This window comes from Solanum pennellii, chromosome 1, assembly GCF_001406875.1.
Source record: "Solanum pennellii chromosome 1, SPENNV200".
In the NCBI taxonomy this organism is placed as follows: Eukaryota; Viridiplantae; Streptophyta; class Magnoliopsida; order Solanales; family Solanaceae; genus Solanum; species Solanum pennellii.
In genome coordinates, this window is record NC_028637.1 from 95,148,294 (window position 1) to 95,165,886 (window position 17,593).

Genomic DNA, 17,593 nt, shown 5'->3' on the forward strand with positions numbered 1-17,593 from the left:
AATTTCAAAAAATAGCTTAAGGGATGAAAATTGTTAAATATGAGACAAATTTGCCTCTAGGGATAGTTCAATACCATCTAATTTAACATACGCAGATCTGTCAACTTAAGCGCAGATAAATTTTAAATTGGATGAAACAAGAATTGACTGAGCCCCAATCTAATAATATGTTAAGAGAATGAACACTAGACTAGACCTGATTCAATCACAAAAACTAACTCAAAAGATGAAAAATATCCGAAATATATATATATATAAGGAGACAAAATCGTCGAAGGATAACTCAACAATTTAGGTAGATCAAAAAAATACTTTTAACTTTTTTGTATCAATTACGATACAAGTCAAGTGAATCCACATATAGTTTTAATTCCATGTTATTGACATCTAGAATCATTAACTTTTAAATGACATGAGTTGTGACTACACAGTATATGCCTAACGCAAAATGCTCCAAATTTCAAGTGTGAATACGATTATAAAATTAAAACATACGATATTATGTGGCTATTTTCAAAGTCACACACGCATACATAAATATAGTCATAGTATATTATTTAATTAGCTATTTACGTAACCCTAATTAATTTAAACATCTATCCTTTTTATTCAGATTTGGTAGATATTTTGTTTTAGAATTCTTTACTAATTATAAAGGATCTTTCTATAATTTTCTTCTGACCAACTTGAAATTGGTCTACATACACTTTTGTTTTGACTAAAACCTCTGCTATTTACTTATAGGGAGGCATGATCGATGATTCTATATATTTATAATTGATAATTGATTAATCAAAGTTCTCAACTCTGTGGGAACCTAATGCAGAAATGTTCTAGAATTTTAAATTATTCATATCGGATGTTCACGCCAAATCAATGCAATACGTGATTTAATCAAGTTAAACACATGTAAATTAATTATGATTAAATAAAATAAACTATTAATTTAAATACATGACATGCATACATATTTATTTGATGTAAACACACGGTGCGGATAAATTTAACCCATTTTCTAATATAGTTTTTTTGTGTGAAGAAAATAACTCTTTAATTTCAACTTGACAGAAGAAATTTTGTTGCTATAAACATTCACCTAAAACTAAAATTTAAAAGTATGATAATCAAATTAATTATTTCTTTAACGGAAAACTCAAAACTAAAATTCTCGAGGTACGTACTCTCACGTGTAGTTTTAGCTGTAATGTTTTGTAATTTGTTCCAAGTGAATCATACTATATTTTGCTGCAACCTAAGGGAAAAACAATCCTCATATTTTAATTTTCTACTAATTTTTCTTCAGACAAGTTGATCAAATGTCTACGTTATTTTATGCACAACCCTACCTGCTTGGATCCTGTCATTCTTTTTTTTTTCTTCACAATTCAATATTCAAAATTATCTGACTCGATTAATTCATATTCACAACAGACCTTAACTATTACTCCAAACGATAAATTATAATTGAATTCCTAATCTAAACTTCTAAAATCACTTTAGGAGTCTTTGACCAAAACCTTATTTCCCCATACTTTACTAACCGCTTGTTTGAACATTCTAAATTTTAAAAAAAAGTTCGTCTTTTATATTATTTTTCCGTATTAAGTTCTATTTGATTCATATTAATTTATACTAAATTGATTGTCGTTGAATTTTGTAATTAGGTGAAGACTGCAATTCATAATATTCTGCTTTGACTAATTACGTATTGTCTAAGCTTAAAGTACCATTTTATATGATACACTAAATATATATAATCTACATCAAGTACAAGAATAGAATCACACAATAAAAACAGTTATCATTATTGCTATGAAATAGCTGTATTTATTATCCAATGAATATGGTAAGTGGCAAGGTTCAGCCCCTTCATTATCATTCGTCAAAAAGCAATCACAAATTCAATGAATGATATAATATAATATTTATTTTATTTTATCTTTGGCTGATTTAAATCTTCTAAATATACACAAACACATCGATAAGCAGAGCCACCCCTCTTTAATTCTTTCTAATTTGTTCTTCGCTGGTTTTGCATTTTTCTATGTAATTAATCGAACTTAGCCTTTGTATTTGGTGTCCATGTTTACACATATTATCTTTTATATTACTTAAAGATTAATGTAATAGATTTCTACTAGTATGTAGCAAGAAAAATGAAAACAATGCCAAAAGATCTCTAAAATTCGCAGAATTCGTTGATAATTAGAATAGATATGTAGATCACTCACACAGTACATTACTCTTCTTGATCAAATCCAGTTTTTTAACAGCCTTACTGAAGCATGCTCAACGCGAACCGACAATAGACACTAAACTCTGATAATAAAACAGGTCAAAACATGCAAGTAGGCTATTCATGTCGGATATAAGGGGTACCACTAATTTCATCATCAAAGGAAGCCCCCCTCTACTCCACTGGGACTCTTCTTGTGGCTCTCCTAGAAGAATCTTCCCCTGATTCACTGACTTGCGCCACCGGTCCTGCATTTCCATAGTACTCCAGAGCTGGACTCTCATAACCACCCAAACCCCTCCAATTTGCAAACTCATCCCACAAGCTGCTAATGGACCCTACACATGTTGAATACACTGTCAAATTACTCTTGCAGCATATCAGTGCAGTCTGGTTACACAAGAGATTTAGCTCCTTCCGTCAACAGTAGCATTCTTGTGTCTAATTAGTTGAATACATTATAACATATATTATGGACTTCTGGATCAAAAATTATACAGCATAATCGTAATACTCAAACAAAATCTGGACTATAGTGAATAGGGGAGCTCATATAATCCACGGTAACTGCATTGGGAGATGTCACATTTGTCATTGAAGCGATGCTGCACATTAATCAGGAAAAGATACGTATTCATGGCCTTAGTAGTCATAGTTCAGTCACGAAGTTAAGGTCTTGTTGTTTTATGTAGAAGCTTCACGTCAAATATGGTCTTCTTGCTGAACTCAAGTGGCTAGATAGTTCTGTTATCAGTAAAAAATACACTTTTGTTTTGAATAGGTGCATTTATGCAGGGAAAGTTTGGATTTATCATCAACTCTTATAGCTGGTTTAGTGTTTCTAATCTGAAGCAGCTACAATTTGCTCATTTTCTTTAAATGGAAGTCTATGGTAAAAGGTACAGACCTATTGTAAGATGGAGGCAAGTTGTTTGGACCATGCCTGTGACCGGAAGAATTAAGTTCAACACAGATGGAAGCTATATGCAAGAAAGTATTTCCAGGGCTGGCATTGGAGGGGTTCTCAGAGATGACACTCGTCATCTCATTATGGCTTTGTGAGTCCTAACTCAAATGTAAAAGCAACAATCAGGTAAAAGCAATAGCAGCACTCTATGCAACAGAATGGTGTAATCGAGCTGGATACGATCTGGAGTTGGACTCAATGGTGGTTACAAATATGCTCGAAGAAAAAGACCAACAATGTGAAGCTAAAAAACATTATCAAATGAACTGTCAAACGCCTATGGAAGGCGTACAAGTGAGCATCTCACATTGCTATAGAGAAGCCAACCAGGTGGCTGACTTTCTAGCCAAATTAGCTTCATCAAGTGGCAATGGTACCTTCTACTACTCTTATAAATAGCTCCCGAAAGAAGCGAAGGGACTCTTTCAACTAGATAGATAGCAACTACCTTGTATAAGAAGAAGATATGGCAAATGTAATTTTCTTGTTAGTTGAATCTTATATTTTGCTTATTGAATAGAAGGTTATAAGTTTGTTGCCTTCCCTTTTTTGATGTCCTAATTTTCACTTTCTATTTTTGCCAGAGTTAGTACATAGCCTCTCTGTTTTGGTGTGACTTATCTTGGAAATTATAGACATGGTAGGGGTCAAGAAAAACCTCCCACACCTAATAGCTTTAAGCTGTGATGGTGATGGCTTAAATTAACAAAAAGAAGGAAGAGTCTATGGTAAATAAAGCGGAGAACCAATGCAATGCAAGGTGAAGCATGTCTAGCATTACTTCTGCTTCTTGATAGCTAATCTTCATGAAGACACTGACAAGCACATGAAAAAGATGCAGTAAATCTTCATATGTCTAAACACACAAGAAACTAGAGAAGATTCTCAAATAAAATAACATATTAGCTGTTTGACACATGAAAATGCAAAGCTTTAACCTTAGGCATGTGGCCGAATTTTAGGCTAGAGATATTTGTGCTGCACACTGATCTCAAGTGGCTTTGACATTAGCTGTTTGAGACATGAAAATGATAAGCTTTAACCTTAGGCATGTGGTCGAATTTTAGGCTAGAGATATTTGTGCTGCACACTGATCTCAAGTGGCTTTGATCTTTTAAATGGAGTATGGATCAGCTTATATAGCTAAGCTGCTCGAGGACTCGTATTATTTCACCCACTTGTCTTCTTCTGCTCCTGAGCAGTGTTCAATCACATTTTTACGGTAAATACATTGCTGTCAATTTACCCTATCACAGTTCCAAAGTAGTACTACCACCTATTCGTTTCTTCTGCCTCATAAGCAGTGATCTATTACCAAACAGATTAGCCAATATTTACTAGGACACAAAGGATTCATATGGACTTAATCAGAATAACCATTTCTGTTCATTCTCTAAAATATACCGCATCCTAAACAGGCCCTAAATCACCTTTTTTTTTAAAAAAGAAGTTAATTGCTTCTGCCAAACTGTTCTAGTAAAATGAACTGCCTGCTTTAAAGAAATATGATTAAAGCTAACTAGAGAGTCCATTGGCTGCAACACCGTTTTGCATCTATCTTGTGAAATGCTGAACAATTAGGTTAACTGGAAATTCATGTTAACGGGACAGAAGCAGCAAAAATTTAAAATCTCTTGGTCTTGTATATATGTATGATGTCTGGATATGAATGACACAAACTCGAGAGATATAAATCAAACAACCTACCTTGATTCTCCAGCAAGCTGAAATTCTTATCCCATCCAGGCAAATACTTGTCAGCATTAGCTTTCCAATTTTGTTCAAAGTCACCAAGCTCGTCTAAATGTAAACCAAATACTATTATGTTAGATCTCCTGTAACGCATTAGGCATGTCATCTATCATGCTATTGAGATATAAATACCTTCATTGAGATTGTGCAAAGTCTGCAGTGTGTCCTCTCGCCCATCTGAACTATGCTTTGTTGTGACAGAATGGCCCTGCATAAAGCTCATGAATTGATGAATATAATCAGGACGAAAAAGCACACTTTGATCAATTTTTATAACTTGCGATTGATAACAAAAGAGGCACTTTGTGGAATCCGATAACCTGACAATCACCTAAACAAAGAATTTACATCTGAAATAACCTAAAAAGTTGAAGAAGACCAATGAATTGTGCTCCTTAACTATACATTTATTAAGAAGAGAAATACCTTGTTGTGAATCCCTTTGGAGATTGTGTGCAGGGACTCCCCAATCGTCTTGTCCTCTTCTTTCATTTCTGCTAGAACCACCTACGCAGAAAAACAAAAACATAACAATCTGTGTTTGAAACAATGTAATAAACTAATAATCATGGAAGAAGTAAGAGTAGCTACTGATCTGATCTCAGTAAAAACTACTCACCCCATCAGGACCAATCATTTTGCCTTCGGAGCAAGTATAGTACATTCCATTTAAACCACCATAAGAAACTCTGCGGTAGCTGAAACTCTGGCTCCCTGTAAAGTAATATCACAGACATTCCATAGACACAAAACTTGAACAATAATCAGCTAAGCTTAACACTAAGGAGTCTTTTGGTTGGCGATTAGAGTTATACAAGTATTAATAATATAGGAATTAGTTACGCGGATATTAGTAATACAAAGATCAGTTATGCAGTGCCAAATTATTCGAGTATTAGCAATACATAAATTCTTTCGTAACTTAATGTTACAACGAAACACTCAACCAACAAACCACTGTATCATTTTATACGGGGTAATTTTATGCTGGGATTAATTATGTCGCAGAATCAACCATACATACAACCCCTACGTTAAAATAAGAGCACTAACCATTGGATTTTTTACTAGGTTTCTTGTTCTTAACAACCAAATCTTTTGTTGGTTCAGAATTTTCCTGAGCCTGACCACCATCACCTTCAGGATTTAACTCTTCAATGGTGATTTGCTTCCGAGAATCTTGCTGTACATCAAACGGGTCGTTCCAACCAAACCAACCACCAAATGGCTCAGTGAAAAATGGATCATCAAAAGGGTTTTTTCCTCCAAATAGCTTTGACATTGTTCACTGTTTCAAGAAGATGATCACTGTGAACAAACCCCATAAAAAAAAAGTAGCTACCTTTTCACTTCTTGAATAAAAAATTTAGAAACTTCATTGCCACAATCCTAAGTAAATTTCAAGATTCAGAATTGGGAAAATCAGTTGAAAGAATTCACCTTTGAGAGCTTCTGCTACTTGCTTGCTTCTGCTTCCTTGTGTGTGAAACAGGTTAAAGGCAAAGGCAGTGCTAAGTGTATAATATATGGTCCCCATAGTGATTATTAGTGAAGCTTCTAGAATTTGCATTTTGACAATATGGGATTATGAGTGAAGCTTCTCGAATATGCATTTTGCCAAACTATTTTGACCAACACTGGGCCCCATAAATTATTTTGTTTTGTAGAACTATGTATTTTGTATTGGTTTCTAATTACTCCAAACTCTTTTGGAGGTTTAAATTTTGTACAAGTACCTCTATTTTCTACAAACAGATAGATCAAAGTACTGTTGCTTTGTAGAAGTCTCAATTTTTTATATTTCATACTTGAACTATGTAATGTGTAAATTTCCTACATGTTTATTGGAACATACCTCAACTATTACTTAGTAGTTCACTTTTCTTACCTAAATGATAAGAGAAGTAACAACTTACCGTTCAAATATGTTCCAATAAATATTTGAGATAAAAAAAAACTCACACCTAGTAGTTAACTATAAAACTCACAAAATTGAAACTCTTAAATTATGTTTTCGACCCTTTACTCTTATTCTTTCGACATCCCATAACGGATACTTCCACTAAATATACTTGTTTTTTCTTCTATATTGCTTGAAAAAGTACTATTTAATCAATTGTATGATGTAAAGTCGAACAAATACAAATACATCTCTGGATAAAGCATTAATATTACAACCGAACCAAGATACAACAATCCCTTCTTTATAGACCTACAACTGCTTTTATTACCTCTCACCAAGACCCTAAACCAACTACCAAATATAGTTTAGTCTTCTACCTAGGGAATTCTCCATTCCATAGCTCGATATCAATCCGGTGAACACGTACATTCACTCTATATTGATCCGAACAACCTTCTTTGGTCTTCCACTTTGCGTCCTTGGCTGAGCACTGTTGTTACTGGGTCTCACACCACTAAATGGATCTCGGAATCCAGCTTCCCAGTTCGTCAGCCAATTACTGCTTGTTCCTGCATAACCGAGATAGTATACTATTATGAGGATCATTGAAGCTTTAGTTCCCTTCAATATAAGAAGACACATCATGCCTAAATATCTGAATTGGTAACAAAAACCTACAGGACATTGGCTGGTCCAAGCTCATTTTAGATTTTTGTCGACTTGGGGGTAAACATTAACAGAAGATTTCAAACAGGTATTTTCTGTGCCAGGTTCTTAAAGAATTGATATTCAACAGATTAGCAACTTTAGGGTGCAGTAAATTATGAGTGAAGAGTATTAGCAACAGATTTAGAAGCAGCTCTCTTCATCTGTACCAAATGTTGACGAAAGGTGACCAAATTGTGTTCAAGTAATTCTTCAGAGTGTTTGTTGCCGTTGCTTGTTACATTTGTATGTCACTACGAAGTTTGATTATAAAGAGGAGGAAAATCCAGGATTTTAATTCTATGGGTTCACGACTCGTGTTCTAACCAATGAATCTATCACCTAGTTTGAGTTCTCTATAGGTTCTTAGTATAGTATTTTAAGCAATTAAAAAGATTTGTGTTCAAATTAACCCACATCCATACTACAAGACCCGCCAGTCTCAAGCCAGCTCAGCTTAAGTCTGGTGGTAGGAATGCAATAAAATAAACTGAGAAGACTGCAGAAATCGATCAGATATGTGCAAATGCAATCTGTTGATGTACGTAGTCCTATTTAACATGAGTAGAGAAAGGCATATCCTTTTGCTTACTAACCTGCATTTGCGTGGAAATCACATCCACTATTCCATCCAGGGATTTCGTTATTAGCATTGCCATTCCATGTCTGTTCAAAGCCAGCTAATTCATCTGCACAATAAAGAAACAAACAATACAAGATGAAAAATCTGCAGTCCAATGGAAAATAAATACTGGACATCTAAGCAAGCTTATTTGTAGATGCTACCTTCTTCTAGATTATGCAAAGTCTGCATTGTATCCACCTTACCATCTGAGGCAAGTTTCCTCGTCAACGAGTGCCCCTAGGAATGACAGAAAAATGTCAATAAGAAACTCTTTTGTATCTATCAAAATAAGGTCTCTGTTAGGGCAAAACTTCAAATACCCCCAATATAATACACATGGAAACTATGTTATAGGATTTCACATAACTGCTACCACGGACAAAGTGGCGCCAGCCTAGGAAAAGATTCATTTGAGAAAAGTCAGACCAATTAATGTTCTCTGCTTGTGTATCAATACAGTAACAGAATTATTAGCATCTCTCTGGCGCAAAAAACACAAGCATTAGAATCCACTACGATGCGCATGAAAATCTAGGAGCTCAATAGTTAGTTGCCAACTCTTTTAATCCTCGAAACCACATATATTCTCTCGTTCATTTGATCCAGCCGTTTAAGGTTTTTGCCTACCTACTATGAAAATCATTTGATAGCATTAATCATAAGGAGCATTTGACTAAATCACCATCATCTCTTCCTTAAATAAGTAAACTAATGATTATATGCGTTCTTAGCAACATAGGTTCTTCAAATATTTTAATAACACTGCCAAATATCTAAGACTAATAAAACATATATTATACCTTATCCTGAATTCCTCTGGAAATTCTATGTGTTGCTTGACCCGTTGTGCTATCTGCTTGCTTGCTCTCCTCTAACACCCTCTGTATAACACATACACCGTTAGAACCAGTAAGAACAAAAATATCAATCCAGGATACCAATGTAAGAGAACATACTCCATCATTTCCAGCTCTCCGTGTGGTCGTGGCAGTGTAATATGTCCCGTTTATTCCACCATATGTAACTCTTCTATAGCTCATGCTCTGAGGCTTAGACTGTGTTCCTTCCAATTTCATGTCTTCCATTCCACGAGTCACATCTTTGCTTATGCTCTTGCTGCTCTTGCTATGGTCTGCAGCATAAGTCGGATTGATGATGATAACCACCATGAATTCAGACACCATAAAAAACGTTTGTACTTGTTTCTAGAACTAGTTATACCAAGTGAGGATATCAAATTCGTCAAGGACACACAGTGTAGCGTAATCTATTTTATTGAATCTAGTTGAGGATACAAAAAATTAGAAGCAAAAGTTACCATCCGTTAGGTCCTCAGGATGTTCAACAAGTGGATTTCTGTTAGCATAAGCCCTATCTCTTTTCTTGTTAGAGCCATTCACGTCCCCGCTCTCCTCATCTGGTTCTAGCGGTGCATCTTCATCATCATCCTCCGTATCAATCTCTTGAATGACTGGCCTATTAGATTCATCATCATCAGGAGTTGTTGGATGTAAGATGGAGGTCTGAGACAAGTTTGAAAAAGGGCGAGAGAAGAATGGATCATCGAATGGGTCTCTTCCTCCATATCCAAATATACTGGACATTATGCCTCCAAATGGACTGTTGAAATTGTCCCCTCTTCCTCTCTGCATATTCTCACAAACAGCAGAGTCTTAGAAATTGAAATTGCTTCAAAAAAAATTGTGCATTTTGTATTTGAAAAGGAGCTGGTGTGAGAGAGACACGTGTTAGAGGCCTAGATTCTTCCCTTTTTTCTATTCCTCTTTCACGTCAGAACCTTCCAGTTCTCTCTATTAAAATGAAAATGAAAATACATAAATATTAAAGTTTTAAAATCATTCAAATATTAATTAAATGTGTGAAATTGTTAAAAAAGAACATATAAAAATTAACGGAATATTTATCAAATCATTTTGGCAGGCTGTAAAATAAAAAAACCTATATGCCAATTCATTCTGGTTAAATAGATTTTATGAGTGAAAATATCATTTGTGTGTCTTGACTTTAAGTAAAAATATACACATCCTTGTATGCAACGTAGATAAGAGTGACAATAATGGGATTATGCAATTTTAAGACAATTCCAAGAGATTAGAACCACTTTCGACAATTACGAACAATGAAATTACATTTTAACTCTGAAATCAAATATCAAAATCTACATTTCTAATCAAACAGTTGTGATGATCTTACAAGAAAACCTGTTGCCAGACTTGAGACATAAGCAAAACTTCTATCTTACAGAACCCATTATCAATACATCAATTGGCTATATCCTTTATGTAGATTCTGCACAACGCCAGTAGATGCAATCGCGGGATGGGCATCAGTAGGTACTACTACTCTATGACTGTTACAAAAAAACATACTCAGCTTGGTAATGTACTTGATGACACCTAAAATTCTTGGGATTCGAGTTCGGGCTTTGATGGGTATTCAAGACCATGAAGAGCAGGCATCCTTCTTAGATCTTCTTCCGAGTAAGAGGGGATAAACCAATGCTGCTTGTCCAGGCCAAAAACCTGATGCATAAAGTTACAACCTTAGAGATGGATGTAGATATTCAATAAAGAACTCTAGCTAAAAGACATCAAACAACTGTACATGAATCTGAGGAGTCAGAAAAAAAACAGGCATACAGCCTAGCTGGAAAAGCTAGGGATTTGGTCTTCCCTAACAGTCACTTGTTTTCCTGTGGCCAACACCAACAGCTCCTTTCAAGACAAACGTTTGAATACTCGAAGGCCCCTAATGCATTCTTTATAGGCTCCATATTATATGAAGAAGGGATTCATCAAACTGATCCTGTGGATCTTTAAAGGAGAGTGTATCAAGGACCAATACCAAGTGTCTGGAAAGTGTCAGGCAGGCTAACTAAGTTCACCTGAGTGATTCAAACAACTAAAGGTATGTGAAGGTGATGGTCAACAGAAATACGTTGGGTTAAAGGTTAGGTTAGTCAGATTCAGACACCACCACTTGCAAACTCTCTTTCAAGTATTTTGGTACTGAGGTTTCATGCATATCTTGTCTCCTTGATTAGGTTCTCCATATCCCTGATCTTTAATAAAAGCAAAACAAGATAAATAGAAGTACCGTTGTTTTGACCAGGTTGGTTCCCCATATGCTGAGGCATATCATGGACTCTAAAACTAATGTGATATAATACTATAAAACAAAGACAATTGAGATACAACAAGCAGGTTAAGAAGGTATAATCAACTTTTGCTCCAAACTTTTCTATATAAAAAGTACAAGCAAACATCGATGTACCACTTTTTTTTTATTTTATGAAGTAAGATGTTGTATTAGAAAGGCATCAAGGAGATTATATCAATGTACCACTTCTTTATATGATGTCCTCACTTTTCAGAAATTGATTCAAACACAGGTGGTAAGCATGAGTAGATATACACGTTCTGAGTAACAACTGAATTGGTGTAAACTGCTTCCTAGCCCTATATAGAGAAGTATTAGTCAACCCAGTCTCAAACATACAGACCCCAAAAAATGGAGAATATGGATAGCACCTGATAAAAGAGATCACCTCACTTGCAACATTACCAATTTTATTTTATTCTTAAAAGAAGAGATTACCTCCCTTGATATTGTATCTTCACACGAGTTTTTAATCTATAATTTAGATCATAATGCTACATAAGATGCATCAATTTTTACCATGCAACTGAGAGCAACCATGGTAAAAGCAGACAATTGACAATCTCAATCTTTTCAAACTCAACTAACCTGTTCAAAATTCCTCTTTCGACCAAGATCATAACGCCATTTTGGAGTGGTCTTCTTCTCATACGCCTGCAAGTATAAGAAGTGTTTTAATGCGGCAAAGAATATTCAGAATCTGTCAGTAAAGGGGGCAATTAACTACTGAAACTTCAAGTTCAAATATCTTGAGGGATTCTTTTTTCTTATCCCAAACATTTTTCATTTCTGATTTATTTCATACCAAGGTAAGCACAATCAGTGGCCCCAAAGTAGCAGTTTGGTTCATGAAACCTAGAATCCGAAAATAAGAGGTTGAGCTTCAAGCATCTAATTGGAGGAAGGCTTATCATTAGAAGATGTAAAGATGTGGTTTCTTCAGGTAAACCATAAAGTTTGGTGCAACAGCCATGGCAAATGTATTTTTCACCATTTCAGAATAGAGTTTTAAGGGCCAAAGTCAGATTTTAAGTGGCATCGGCAGCAGATGGTTCGATGCAAGGAGGCGGACTCTAGTAATGCATAGTGATAAAAAAGAATACAGTCCAAATATAGATAAGAAGCCTATTAAAAGGATAACCAACTTCGTATTTTCCTCAGCTATCCTGCCCAAGTCTGGCTGAAGAAGAGTTACGGATCATTTTTTCCCTTGGGAAGACACCAATGGATCCTCCGGGTAAATGAAGGCTCTTCATAGATTTGAGTTTTGAAAGAAAAAAAAGAATGTGGGGAATAGCAAAATGGACGAGGAATCACTCTACTTCAATTTTGTTTGTTTGTTTCTTTCGTGGGGTGGAGAAAGTATGAAGAGTGTGACCTCCATGATTTTGCAAGAAAACGACTTTTATGAGGTGGTCAATCAAAACGAGCCAAAATAAACATACTTAGCCAATTGATCTAGCAAACAAACTTTCCTTAACGACTAACCCAAGACACGGAGAAACACCAATTTTTAGCAATAGTTTGCCTTTACAATAAGAGATAGCAGTTCACCATTTAACTTTAAACCCAAAAGTCAGAAAGGTGTGATACCTCAATGGTTGTGGTATTACCAGCCACCAATGATATGTGCATGATCAGAAATCCCAATACACTCAAAGCAAAAGCAAGATTGAAGACTGCGATTCACAAGAATTGTGTAAATAAATAGGAAATTGCATGCCTATGTAAGAGAAATCACAGGAGGCAAAGTTTGGGAAGCAGGGTTTCTACACCTTACCAAACGCAAGGAAAGTGGTAGCGAGAGTGCCCGGAGTCCCAGGTATCTCCCCATCACTGAAGAATGCAATAAACTGTGGCAGTAATGCTAGAGTCACAAGAGTAGTCTCAAGGAAAGTGTAGAACTGCATAAAGGAAGACATAATTAATTTGGGAAGAAGGGTCAATAAAGTATTGATTGTCAACAAATGGAACATTAATAGTGGATAAGTATATCCATTGAGAATTGATAAATACAATCAGCTAACAGGATTTCACAGGCATAACATGCAGAAATAAGATGGAAACTATTAACTCAATATCACAATGCAAGTTAATTGGTCAATCAATTAAGCATCAATGGCGAACTAGTAGGTAGGCTGCGTCATGATTTGATTAGTTTTAATCTACCAACAACCTACACAACTCTGTTTTATCCAGTCTTGGTGCCAACTATGGAAAGCTCACACAGGCAGAGTTGGTAATGTAAAAGGAAAGTAAAATTTAGCAAAGAACAAGGTTACAGAAATATGAAAATAATTCCTCGCTATGGTCACAATATATTTAAATATGATAATGCACTGAAATTAATGCAAGTTAAGTGGTTTGTCAGATCTTCCAAATGAAAATAGCCAGTTCTTTCCACACTTGTACAACTAGCTGGATAAAAGAAGTCACAGCTCCTCATAATAGTGCACTGTTGGATCAATAGGTGAATATGATTTTCCAGACGCAGTTCTTTCCTACCGTCTGTTTTAACTTAAGAAGTTGGTCGAAAATAAAACATTTACAACTTTGTGGTATATCCATTGAAATACGGAAAAGCGTGCAAACAGTGCAACAAGGAATAAATTGCATAGCAGATGGGATAATAGATATTAGACTAGAAAGCTAACAGCAAAGGCAGTCAGTGCAGAAAAACCACAGAGAAGTTTCATATTTGCTGGTACCCTATCAATTTTGCTAAGGTTGCTGATAGTAGAATATTATCAGCAACTATAAGAATAGTGAAGCTTACCAGAAAAAGAAGGAAATACTTGTAGTTTAGTGCTCCAACGCAATTGACAACCCACACGCAATGATGGTCCATCTTTAAAACACATCTTCCACCTAAAACACGGAAACATAAACAACTCAATCTCGAATTGAAAAAAAAATAGATACAAAAATCGTCACAGAAGGCGCATAACAAGAACTCACAAACAGAACAATGATGGCATCGAGGTGGTTTCAACTGGTTGCACTTTTTACAAAACCGCACTCTTGGGTTTGTTGAATCAGCTGGTGAAGCCCCAAATTCAGATGTGGTTAATGGATCAGTGTCACTTCTTTCTTCATCCAAGTCTGGCTTCCAATTTGGAGGTACACTACCAGGATCCGTAAAAACGACAGAAAAGTAACTCCACAAAAGCATCACCAACTGCAGTTATTAAAGAACAGCAACTCCTTCAGCTACAGAGTATAGATCACTATGCATCCATAGCCTCATTTGACTTTTATATAAATTCCAAAATTAGAAGATAAAGAATTTCTAAGCGGAGAATAAGATTTTCCATGATGGTTGATGAACACTACTTTTCCCAAGTAAAGTTTGTGAATAAATGATTATATAATCACGAGCAAGAAATATCATCTTTATGCTAACGAGAGCGCATCAAACTCATATTTTGTTAGATACTTTCTGTGAATGACAATCAAGTATTGCAAGTATATTGTCGATCTCCATCGACGTAAAAAGACCGATCCCGGATTGCTTCTTCAAGAATTGGCATTTTGCATTAAGTATGATCGTCTTCTCAATGTTTAACATGACCTAACTTGACATAGAAGGTGTATTTCTTGGGCGCACGATTATTGATACCTTCAACTAGAAGTAGAGAAAATTTACCGTCTAAAAAAAGAAACTTAGAATTCTTCAATGCAAAATGAAATTTGCGGACAAGTATGTCTCAATCTCAAACTAAAACTAGTTGGGGTAAGCTATATAAATCCTCTTACCCTTTCAGTATCAACAACATATATATCGACAAATGAATTGAAAAGAATTATTCTCAATGGAATAATTAGTCTAGAGTCATCCTCTTCAAGACAGAGCTCATGCATGATGAGACACGCGCTTAGGGGCTTTGGTGCCTTAAGTGTTATCTAAGCGCGTGAAGAGCGCAGCTTATTTTGCACTTAGCTTTAGTGCTTACACGTGACTCAAACCGAGCCTTCGATAACACTAAACATCCACTCCATTTGGCCGCGTTCCATCTCGCTACTCAATATTTATCTTTCAGGACAAATTAGTTCTGTGAAACATATCGGATTCTGTGAACCTCACACATTATCCCTACACTATCATCAATTTCTGACCAAGCTAAACACATTAATGTAAATTCAAGTAAGCATGATACATAAAAAAAAAAATTAAACTAATATTCTCAAATACCTTGCTTTACAAAAATCCCAAGAATATGCTCGTACATCCCATCCTAACCCAATATATCCACACTATTTAGCACCATTCTCAAATAACTTCAGTCAAATAAAACACCCAAAAAGAACATTCTTTCCAATTTCCTCACAAACCCCACATACATAAAAATTCCTTTCCACCCATTAAAGACCAATGATCAATTAAGGAACCCAATACAATAGAAGTGGAGAAATTTACCAAACAATGGAACGAGACAAGTACGGCAAGCGCGATGAGGGCATCCAAGATTCCAGAGCCACTGATGAGGGAGGGACCATAGTTGGTCAAAACGACAGCGTAGTATGTAACACCGACAACGCCTAGGACCAACAAGATCATAATTGATCCCAGTCCTCTTAGGGCCGTACAGAATCTGAATACGTTCCAAGCCATCACTGTTCCAGATCTATACATATTAAAATATCTCCAAAAAAAAAATCACACGAAAAAAAAAAAAGAATTATACAAATTAAGAATCAAAGGGATTTGATTTTTTTTTGTTCTTGAGTGTGTTTATTTGATTAAATTTGGTTTTTATTTCTTTAAAATTTCTTATTTTTTTCGAGTTTATGGATTCCGAGCAGAAAAAGTGGAATCCATGGTTGAAGAGAAGTGAAATGATGGGGAAGAAGGAAAACTGAGAAGGGGAAAGGGTAAAATTGTAATTACAGCGCCCACGGTATTGGGATAGTCCAGCAATTACTTCATCTTAATTACTACTCATTATAAATCAAGTGTAAACAAGTTGCGTAATATTTCATTTTTTATAATTTGAATATACTTTTTATAAATATGATTTATATTGTTTTTAAAAAATATAGCAAATAACTCAATTTAATTTTTACAACTCCACTATAATATAATATATAGAAAAGTAGTATACAATATTATTCTTGAACATTAAAAATAATCACATTGAATTTTATTTTTATTTTCATAACATCACCAATAAATTACGATTTTTGTTATTGAAACATGTCCGAAATATAATTTTTATCAAGTTGTAAAGTCTAAGAAACAAAATCAATTGTTAATAAATCAGTGCAGATCTAGACCACTTTAAATTCTGGTTGTACTTGGCTTTTCTAAAAAAAAAAAATTGATTGGGTAAAATAAATGAGATATTTTTTTTAAAAAAAATTAAAGATAATTTTACTATTTCACCCTTAATTATTTATTATAAGTGAACTAATTATAATAAGAATACATATCAGTAATCGAGTATGTTAAGATAGAGTAGTTAAAAAGATAAATTAAAATTACATATAGAAATTACTTATACATTTAATTTTATGAAATTTAAGAAAGATAATAAACATTATTGTGATCTGTTTGAAAATTTTTATTCTCACCCTATTAAGAAAGAGAATTTTGGGTTTCAAAACTCTTATAAGGAAATAAACTTAAATTATTCAACAATAATGTTAATTTGTTATATTAGTAATATAAAATCCGTGAGAAGGACGTATAAGTTTTCTAAGAACACAAGAATAACAAGTGTATCATGTTGGGTTTTTTGAAATTTGATTTCTGTCGGATTATATGTTAAATATTTTTAATATGTATAGTCTATATATGGATTAGTGTACCAGGAGATTATTTTTAAAAATTATTTTTTAAATAATTTCTTTTATTTTAAATATCTAAATTCATAATATCTGATTAAACACCATATCGTTATGTCCTGTTGAGTTGTTAATGCACGATTAGTTGGTCGCCAATTGCAGCAGACCAACATCCACGTCCAATCTAAACAATTATTGGTATAAAAAGTATACTACTATAAATTACTTCCTCGTATCCGTCAACTTTATTTCCCTAACAACTTTTAATATATTATATATTATATATAGTACTAAAATAAAAAGTACTACCAATAATCACAATCATATTCACAAAATCAAAATAAATAAGTAGATACAACTGAACGTGCTAGATAATGTGATTTATACATATTCAACTTAGGGATTAATGGAGATGGAGAATCTTAATAAATGTTTTACTTC

General features: G+C 34.5%; 3 protein-coding genes across 3 annotated transcripts; all 3 read right to left on the reverse strand.

The window, feature by feature from the left end:
- Positions 1-2,176: 2,176 nt before the first annotated feature.
- LOC107010397 lies at positions 2,177-6,549 on the reverse strand. The gene is made up of 7 exons (XM_015209683.2): positions 6,396-6,549; positions 6,009-6,243; positions 5,575-5,669; positions 5,382-5,462; positions 5,088-5,163; positions 4,911-5,003; positions 2,177-2,574 (listed from the first exon to the last, which is right to left on the reverse strand). The coding sequence occupies exons 2-7, from the start codon at positions 6,235-6,237 to the stop codon at positions 2,411-2,413; spliced, it is 738 nt and encodes a 245-aa protein (XP_015065169.1). The 5' UTR covers positions 6,238-6,243; positions 6,396-6,549; the 3' UTR covers positions 2,177-2,410.
- A 467-nt stretch (positions 6,550-7,016) lies between these two features.
- Positions 7,017-9,958, reverse strand: LOC107012034. Its single transcript, XM_015211756.2, has 6 exons — positions 9,507-9,958; positions 9,145-9,320; positions 8,989-9,069; positions 8,350-8,425; positions 8,160-8,252; positions 7,017-7,427 (listed from the first exon to the last, which is right to left on the reverse strand). The coding sequence occupies exons 1-6, from the start codon at positions 9,838-9,840 to the stop codon at positions 7,288-7,290; spliced, it is 900 nt and encodes a 299-aa protein (XP_015067242.1). The 5' UTR covers positions 9,841-9,958; the 3' UTR covers positions 7,017-7,287.
- Positions 9,959-10,297: 339 nt separating this feature from the next.
- Positions 10,298-16,256, reverse strand: LOC107003241 (probable protein S-acyltransferase 14). The gene is made up of 7 exons (XM_015201545.2): positions 15,786-16,256; positions 14,327-14,546; positions 14,145-14,236; positions 13,149-13,272; positions 12,962-13,047; positions 11,957-12,022; positions 10,298-10,731 (listed from the first exon to the last, which is right to left on the reverse strand). Exons 1-7 carry the CDS (start codon positions 15,999-16,001, stop codon positions 10,606-10,608), a joined length of 930 nt encoding a protein of 309 aa, XP_015057031.1. The 5' UTR covers positions 16,002-16,256; the 3' UTR covers positions 10,298-10,605.
- Between the last annotated feature and the right edge of the window lie 1,337 nt (positions 16,257-17,593).

Coding starts and splice junctions, on each gene's coding strand:
- LOC107010397 (XM_015209683.2), bottom strand. CDS start 6,237: ATGTCAAAGCTATTTGGAGGAAAAAACCCTTTTGATGATCCATTTTTC. Junction 5,670..6,008: donor ACCTAGTAAAAAATCCAATG/GTTAGTGCTCTT, acceptor ATTACTTTACAG/GGAGCCAGAGTTTCAGCTAC. Junction 5,164..5,381: donor CCAAAGGGATTCACAACAAG/GTATTTCTCTTC, acceptor AGCTTTATGCAG/GGCCATTCTGTCACAACAAA.
- LOC107012034 (XM_015211756.2), bottom strand. CDS start 9,840: ATGCAGAGAGGAAGAGGGGACAATTTCAACAGTCCATTTGGAGGCATA. Junction 9,321..9,506: donor TCCTGAGGACCTAACGGATG/GTAACTTTTGCT, acceptor CTTATGCTGCAG/ACCATAGCAAGAGCAGCAAG. Junction 7,428..8,159: donor TGATTTCCACGCAAATGCAG/GTTAGTAAGCAA, acceptor TCGGTTATGCAG/GAACAAGCAGTAATTGGCTG.
- LOC107003241 (XM_015201545.2), bottom strand. CDS start 16,001: ATGTATAGATCTGGAACAGTGATGGCTTGGAACGTATTCAGATTCTGT. Junction 14,547..15,785: donor TTGTCTCGTTCCATTGTTTG/GTAAATTTCTCC, acceptor TAATAACTGCAG/TTGGTGATGCTTTTGTGGAG. Junction 13,273..14,144: donor AGTATTTCCTTCTTTTTCTG/GTAAGCTTCACT, acceptor TCCTTTATGCAG/TTCTACACTTTCCTTGAGAC.